The sequence below is a fragment of the Jaculus jaculus genome, chromosome X, assembly GCF_020740685.1.
Source record: "Jaculus jaculus isolate mJacJac1 chromosome X, mJacJac1.mat.Y.cur, whole genome shotgun sequence".
NCBI lineage: Eukaryota > Metazoa > Chordata > Mammalia > Rodentia > Dipodidae > Jaculus > Jaculus jaculus.
Genome location: NC_059125.1, coordinates 96,100,108 through 96,108,735, shown reverse-complemented (window position 1 = coordinate 96,108,735; position 8,628 = coordinate 96,100,108). Strand labels below are relative to the sequence as shown.

Sequence of the window (8,628 nt, the reverse complement as noted above, 5' to 3'; positions counted from 1 at the left end):
AATCTGGACATAATCCTCATGTTTTACTGATAATGTTGGAACAGAGGTTCTTGTGAAACTTGTGTTTAGTATCCTGATAGGATTTGTTCCTGGTGGACTTGGGCTCTCTACATGTCTGAACTGGGCACACTGTAAGCTGAGAAGGCTCCTCATGTTGTATACAGTACACACTTAAGTCTGGGCTGGGGAATGTTGCCAACTCAGGTGTCCCCACTCAGGGTAGCACATGTGTGCAGGTCATGGAATGAAGTCAGGGCTAAATGAGCCTTAACACTAATCCAAGGCTGGTTGAGGTTAGTGTTATATTCGTTGGAGTTAATTGACATGGGGTAGAAGGGGAAGGAGGGGTGCACTCATCTGGACCCTGGGTGGTCTACTTGGACCTGCAGCTGGGGAGTGCAGTGAGCTCATGTGTCCCTACACAGGTTGGTGACACAGCATGTAGGAAAGTGAGTGCAGAGTCAAATGGTCCTGATCCCAAATTCAAGCATGGGTTGTGGTCCTGATCCATAATTCAAGCATGGTTGGGGTTGTGCCTATGAGGATGAGTGGACTTAGGTTCACCTTGACTGCAGGTAGCCTACTCAGTCAGGTTTTTAGTATAAATTTTTTCCAGTATTTTTTGGTTTTTAACGTATCTCATTCACAATTTCCCTGTGACTTTCTCTTCTATTTTCTTGACTTGCATATCTATATACTTAAAAAAATATTATCCATTTGTAAGCCTGTTATGGTGGTTTGAAAGTAAAGTGTCCATCACAGACTCGTGCATTTGAATAATTAATCAAAATTTGGTGGAGCTGTACAGGATTTGTGGAGCATTTAAGAACAGAAGAAGCCTTGCTAGAGGAATCTTGTTGAGCAGAAGCTTTAACTTGTTATATTCTAGCCCTATTTGGTGCTTTTGAACTTTATATTTCCTCCATGTTTGTGCAAATTTGTAATGCCAACTCTGCTGTTTTCTCTGCTATCACGAAACATTTCTCCTCAAAACTGTTAGCTGTAATAATTCCTTTCCTTCAATAATCTGCTTCTGACAGTGTCGCAGTCAGTTTCATATTACTGGTATAAATCACCCAACCAAGAGCAGCTTGTAAGAAAAGAAAAGGTTTATTTTGGCTTACAGGCTCGAGGGAAAGCTCCACAATGGCAGAATGACAGCATGAGCAGAGGGTGGACATCACCTCCTGGCCAACATAAGGTGGACCATAGCAACAGCAGACTGTGCCAAGCACTGGCATGGGGAAACTGGCTATGATACCCATAAGCCCACTCTCAACAATACAGTTTGTCCAGGAGGCTTTAATTTCCAAGTGCCATCATCTGTGGAACCTAGCATTCAGACCACCTAAGTTTATAGGGGACACCTGAATCAATCCAACCATAGATTGGGTATTGTTTTCCAGCCTTTAGATAGTAACTGATACAGAAAATTAATACAAGAAGTGGCGTTATTGCTACGGTAAACCTGACCATGTATTTCTCAGTCTTTTGAAATTGGAAGAGTATGGAAACATTTGGAACTGTAGACAAGAGAGATCTTACAGTGCAGTAAGTAAAGCATAATGGGCCACTGTGTTGAGAGTTTAGCAGACCAGAATAGTGAAAGGAATGTGGACAATGGAGGCTTAGCTTAAGAAGTTTCAAAGGGGATAAAAGGACTTTACTGAGAACTGGACTAGAAGCAGTTGACATGCTATCCTCACAAAGAATCTAGATACAGTCTATCCACGTCCTGAGAAGTTGAAAAAAATTGAAATTATAATGGCTAACATGTTTGGTGGAGGAAATGTGAGGACAGAAAAGCATACTGTGTATAGTATCACTTCTTTGTACTGTTATTATTCATATCTGCAATTAAAGAGAAAAATACAGGGCAAAAGTCTATCATTAGTATACAGTTTGGCATGAGAGCTATATCTGAACAAATGTCAGGTCCTTAGCACAGAGGCTGGAGTCATTTAAGCTGCAATTTTTAAAGAGTTTACCACCACCAAGTTTGTGCTAACTGCTCTGCAGTTAACTAGTGAGAAAGATGTCCTCAGGGCAAGATCCAAGCCACTTAAGATTCATGATGAGAATGCTAATTATTTTCAAAGTAGGAGCCTTGAAAAAAAGAATGCTGAAGTCATTTCATGCTCCTCAAGATCAGGTTTTATCCCCAGCTGACAAAAAATTGTAGCTTCTCTCAAATGGTACTAGCATAGGAAGCATGAAAATGCAAGAAATGGAGGGCCAGGGATTGCATCACGGTTCCAAAACACCACTGAGGCTAAGTAATGTGAGCAGAATCATCCTCCCTCTAGGGAGCCTTTGTGAGCCAATAATTTGAACCTGTAAAGATGAACCATATATTGCAGTAGAAACTCCAGGATGTTGGAGATTCCAGGATTATAGGCTGTCTGCCGGGAACAGTTGCAGGCTTGCTCATTTGTTTGATTTTTGTATTCTTTTCTAAAATATGTGATATAATAGTGATATTTTCTGTTAGTCAGTCTTGTCCTTTTTCCCTTTTTTTTTTTTGATGGTTGTGGGGGGGGGTGATAAGTGTGCATGATTTGCATTTATTCTAGGTTTTATCTGATTCTTAACTTACACTTTTGTTATTTTCACATCATCATCATATGTACTTATAAACACACATAAGTTTGTACATATACAAACATGTATATGTACATGCAAATGTAAATAATGTTCATCTACATACAAGTCAATTTCTATTCTATGCTTATAGTAAAGTACTCTAGCTTTGGCTGCCAGTACATTTATTATATAACTTTTCTACTTTGTTAATATTGATGTCAAAGAAGAGACTGGATAGTTTCTCAGGTTTCTTAAATATTTTATTTATGCTGATGCAGGTTCATGAAGATGGAAAAAAAGGACCCAGCCACGCTGCTAGAGCTTGCTATACAAGGTCTACTGAGTAATGAGTCTGCAGCAATCCATGCCCTTGAAGAAATCCCAAGAGAACTTTTTATTCCTTTGTTCAATGCTGCCTTCAAGGGTGAACATAAGAAGATATTGGAAGCCATGGTGAAGATTTGGCCCTTTTTCTGTCTCCATATTGGAACATTAAAAATAAAAGCTTCACACTTTGAACTCTTGAAAGCCATGGTTGATAGTCTTCAGTTCATTCATGCTCAGAACTCTGCTTCTCGGTAAGATTATGCAGAAAAAAAAAAAAAGATATGTTAGACAGCAGGAAGTTATGTTGAAGCAGGCCGTCTCCCAGAGGTAGTTAAGAATGATTGCTGAATAAAAAGGTGAGGAAGCTGTTGGCTCAATATTTTGGGTCACCTTAAAGATTGATGAATTGCACTGTTGCTTATGGCATATACGTGATTGAAGTAATTATTTTTAAGTAATTATTGATGAATTTACATATGGGTGGGTATTAATATAAGAAAGACATTTGCATTATATTGGTGAGACTTGGGCAAATCTGGGTGGGTGAATTGCATATTGTGTGCCCACAAGGGATAAAAGGAATTTTCTCTGCATGAGATCACTGATGCTGCTGTCACATTAAGATTTGATGCCTTTCACATGTATTATCTCCTCTTTTCCCAACAGGACGCCTAAACTGAGGATCTTAGATTTAAGGCAAGGCATTGACTGCAGGACCACATGCCCTGAAATCAGCAGGAAGTCCCCTATCTGTTTGCATTCATGTGATTACTCTGAACAGTCTATCCTGAAAATAGAATCCCAGTTCAGTCATGTACATTCAAATTCTGAAATTCAGTCAACCAAGCAAGCAATGGAATTAATAGTGGACCTTTCCCTCAAAGTAAGATTGAAGGAGAGGGGATTTCTCTTGTCAGTTTCCAGTAAAGTTCATCAGAGCTTAGGGTCTTTGCACGTCTGCTGTCGAGATTTGAAAATTGATGCATCATCTGACTACAGAAGTATAGTGGAAATTCTGGATCTTCTCTGCCTTCAGAACCTGGCCATTGAGAAAGCTTCTCTGAGTGAAGTCACCAACCTTTTATGTCAGATTGAGAACCTGGACAGGCTTAGTCTATCTAAAATCACCATTAGATCTTTGAATATAAAAATCTTCAGATGCTTTCTCAGGCAACTTAGGAGACTGGACAACCTCGAGGAGCTCAACTTGTCTTCTTTCTGCCTGACAAATAATCTGGAAAATCTGCTCAGGTAAGTATTTTGGAGAATATGGTAGTCAGCTTTGCCTTGCTTAGATGAACATCCAACCAGACAGTGTTTATGGAAGCTTATAGATCTAGTGGATGTTCCATCAATGGTGAAAAAAGCTGATCCCCTCTCACCAATCCAGAGAGAAACCACCTCCAGCCAGAAAACATCAAAAAGCAGCAAGAGAGGAATCCTCCCCCAAAACTCAAACCTCTCTGTATATTTTTGGGCTGAAATTTAGATCTGCCCCAGTAACACCTTAGGGCTATACTCCAGGATCCACTCTTCACCTAGTAACATCTCCTCCAGCCAGGTGGCTAGAGATCCAAGTTACAAGTTTAGTTTTAATACATGAGTCAATGGGGGACATAGCATTCACTTTCAAACCACCAGAGAGATAGGTACTTCTATCCCCTAACCACACTACTATTATATCAGAAAAGAAACCATTCAGGGGTATTTCTAAGCTCCTTGTACATTTTTCTACTTATAGTCCAATAAAGTACTTTTGGAAATTTAAAACTGGCCAGGCCAGAGAGTACCTCTGACATACTGAGGATAAAAGAATTAAGGCAAACAGACTGGTCAAACAGTCATAGCTATATGTGACCATAATTCCAAAAATATGTTGGTAAATGGAAAGGCGGGGTCATTCTCTAGCATTTAAGGCAGAAACGGAGAAATGGAGACAGAAACATTTTGTGCTTTATCAGTAATGTATATATTCATGATCTTATGCTAGTATTGCATAATGTTAGAACATTATCCTCATGTGTTCATGTGTTATCTTCAAGGCCAAGTGCATGATTACAGAGATTGTTGTTTAGAGACTGGTCTAAAGGCTCTTGCAGGTGACTGTTCTCTTTGTCAACTCTAAATCACATAAGTGATTACTATATATCAACAGTAAATTAGTTCAGTGCTAAGTGGATTATGGTTTTTCATTTAAACTCACTTTTAACTTTCTTTAATAATATATTGTACATAGTCTCAAACTTGAAAAATTGTACCTAAGTAGTTAAATAACTTTAAATGAGTCACAATCTATTCAGTGAATCAAAGTCCATTTTGTTTAATGTTATTTCAGAGTTCTAGATTCATAGGCAAATTTTTTGTTATTCAACCCTTATTCTTTAGAAACGCCTTTTTGTTTTCTTTCTACAGAGTCCTGCAACCAACATTGGAGTACTTGTCTCTATGTTTCTGTGAGTTTTCTCACAGTGACTTCACATTTCTGTCCCAGTACTCTGAATTCAAATATCTAAAGCTATTGAACCTCAGTCATAACTCAATGTTTTTGGGAGATTGTGAAAATATTAGGATTCTTCTTGAAAATATTTCAGGTACCTTGAAGCATTTAGCAATAAATCATTGTTTTTTAACAGATTCTACTATATCTGTTCTCCTCCCAGCCCTGAGCCACTGTTACCATCTCCGGATGTTTAGCTTTGCTTCTAACCCCATTACAATGTCCATGCTCTTGAGAATTGTGCAGCACTTAACACCTTTGATGGAACTGAAGTATGTGATTTATCCTATCCCTCTACATTGCTATAACGGATGGTATTTTAATGGCAATTTAGACCCAGAGAAACTAACTGATGTGAGAGCACAAGTGAAAAGAACGGTAAAGGAATCTCAGAGGGAGGACATGAACTGGCTCACTTAGTGAATTTCATAACCCTACACAGTCTTGACCCTCACATGTGTCCTTTTATGCATTCACCATTTTTGTCTGAAGTCCAAATAAACTGTATATAATATTCTAGGAAACTGGTTTGAGGAAGCATTGTATCACTTATCTCCACAAACATATAATTCTTAGAAGAAAATATATCGCTTTGAGAGATCTTGTGGATCTCTTATCCATCATTTTCATCTTCCTTTCATTTCTTACTTTCTGTAGTGTTATATATGTGCTGTAGGGTGACCCAATTTTTGCTATACCATACCTTTGTCCACACTGGTTCACATTTTGGCACTTGCCACCAATCAGGAGCATTGTAAATTTAAAGTATATATATACACACACAGAAGATCTAAGGGAAGTAAAGAGTTTAATTTTATGCTTAATGTTTTAGAGAAAGTATATTATAGTAGATAGGGCATGACCAGAGCCATCAGCCAGACTCACATTGTCAAACTATTAGAGAGGAAGGAGAGAGAAAAAGAGAGAGAGGAAGAGACAGACATAGAGATAGATAAAACCAAGCAGATCTAGCCAATATAACTTCAAGGTTTGCCTCAAGTGCAATGGGTTCCTTCAACAAAGCCTCACCTTTTAATTTTTTTCACATTGGGATTAAGTATTCGAACACATAAGTCTATTTGGGTAGCATTCTCCATTCAAATCATCATAGCTCCTTCATATTGATATCTTGCAATTCTATATTGCTAGCTCCTTTATAAGAGAATATTAGATTTTAATTGTTGGTTATCTCATTCACATTTACCAAGTGCCTATTCTAGGCACTAAAGATATGAGAGTGAATGAGAAAGGCTCATATGCCAGCCACTCAGAGTCTAATTGTTTCTATGTCTTTTTCTGTCCAGTTACTTATTCTTATGGAATTTAGAAATTTAGAAAGTTATGTATCCCTCCTTTGACCAAGTGGGGTTTTTTTTTTGTTCTCTTTTTACTGTACATGCTTTTTTTCATATAAAATAGACTCCATAGTGGTATGTAGTTCTTCAACACCTAAGTCATGGCTGAAAGGTTTATCTCCTCAGGGTGGATTACTCTTAGTCTGCTTTCTGTCATTGTGGAAAAATACCTGGAATAATCAACTTGCAAGTAGATTTATGCTGTTCCACACGTTCACATGTTTTAGATGGTCCCTTGTTCCCATCACTTTTGAATTTTTGCAAGATAGAACATGGTAGAAAATCTGACAGAGGGAGAAATTCTCACCTTATAGGATAGAGGGAGTAAAACCAAAGGAAAGGACTTGGAGTCCAAATATACTGTTCTGTAACATGATTTAAGTGACTTTATTTCTAACACCAGGCCCCCTATAAATTATTTATCACCTCTTTTAGTCCATCAACTGCAGAGTGAGTCTTTATACATAGAGCTTTGGGGTCATTTAGGATCCAAGCCATAAGAGTCCTCTGGTTTTTCTAGTTTTCATAATTTACCACTAATTTCTCTCCCTTAATGCATTCTGTACTTTTTCTCCCTGTTATAAGTCATTCCCTATATATTTGCAGTCTATTGCTTTCTGCTAGAGGTGTCCCATTTGTTATGATACATACTGATCACATGTGTGTGTTGAATCCTACATATTTGGTCACTTCAATATATGATATACTATATGTAGAAAATGTACATTTTATACCCAAGAGTTAGTAAAAAAAAATATAAAATAATAATTTACTTATATTGTTGGTATGTATAATTCCATTCAAAGACATAGTAAAAGTATATTATAGTAGCCATTTGTTCCTATTATATGTTGAAATGCTAACACCAGTGAATTTCATGGACTTAATAATAAAAAGGATTGAAAATAAGTAATAACATGTGTTTAATTCTTGATGTAAATTATATTACTTAAAATGTGACTCTGTAGATCCAGACCAAGTGCCACTCACCTTTCCCTGCACAAACCAGCTCTCATGCCTCCTTTCCTCCATCCCATGGCTTTCCTCTCTTTCTCTGCCTGCTGAACCACTGCCCCTAAGCATGCCAACCCATCCCCCTGCTTCTCTGTGCCATCGGACTTCACTGTCCCATCCCCCACCCACTGCATCACCAGACCATCCCCCTACCCCACCATTGGCCAACATGCCCTGCCACCAGGTCTCTGGGTCCCCACCAGGGCCATGCCAATTCCTCCCACCTGTGCAGACAGGACCGGTTGCCATCAAAAGACTAATCTTGTCAAACATGAAAGGGAAAAAAATCACTGAAGCCACTTCAAGGATAAACTACAGCTTCCTCCTCAATTAAACAAGATTCCTACACTGTGATGGGCAGACCACAATAAGAAGAAACATCAAATGGAAACAAACCAAACAAAGTTGCCTAGTCCTACAATAGAAGCCTATAATCAAAACATAAAAGAGACAACAGGATCAGAACCCCAAAATGAAGAAACAAGCTATGTGACATTAAGTAATAAGCAGAACCTGAAGAAAATAAATAAAGGAGCTGGAGAGATTGTTTAATGGTCAAGAGCTTGCCTGTGAAGCCTAAGGACTCTGGTTCAAGGCTCCATTCCCTAGGGCCCACGTAGCCAGATGCACAAGGAGGCACACGTGTCTGGAGTTCATTTTCAGTGGCTGGAGCCCCCGGTGTGCACTCTCTCTCTCTCTCTCTCTCTCTCTCTCTCCCACCCTCCCTCTTTCTTTCTCTGTCTGTCACTCTTAAGTAAATAAAAACAAGGAGAAAAAACAAAAAATTTAAAAATCAATAATGGAACAACAATTGTGTAAGTGCTGTCCTCACTAGGTTAAACTTAATAGAAA

At 38.5% G+C, this 8,628-nt stretch overlaps 1 protein-coding gene across 1 annotated transcript; it reads left to right on the top strand.

Annotated features, from left to right (window-relative positions):
• Positions 1-2,865: 2,865 nt before the first annotated feature.
• Positions 2,866-5,827, top strand: LOC101616028 (melanoma antigen preferentially expressed in tumors-like). Its single transcript, XM_004658976.2, has 3 exons — positions 2,866-3,161; positions 3,577-4,161; positions 5,323-5,827. The coding sequence occupies exons 1-3, from the start codon at positions 2,866-2,868 to the stop codon at positions 5,825-5,827; spliced, it is 1,386 nt and encodes a 461-aa protein (XP_004659033.1).
• Positions 5,828-8,628: the final 2,801 nt, after the last annotated feature.

Excerpts from the sequence above, each read along its gene's own strand:
- LOC101616028 (XM_004658976.2), top strand. The coding sequence starts at position 2,866 with ATGAAGATGGAAAAAAAGGACCCAGCCACGCTGCTAGAGCTTGCTATA. Across the intron at positions 3,162-3,576 it reads GCTCAGAACTCTGCTTCTCG|GACGCCTAAACTGAGGATCT; the intron begins GTAAGATTATGC and ends TTTTCCCAACAG. Across the intron at positions 4,162-5,322 it reads AATCTGGAAAATCTGCTCAG|AGTCCTGCAACCAACATTGG; the intron begins GTAAGTATTTTG and ends TTCTTTCTACAG.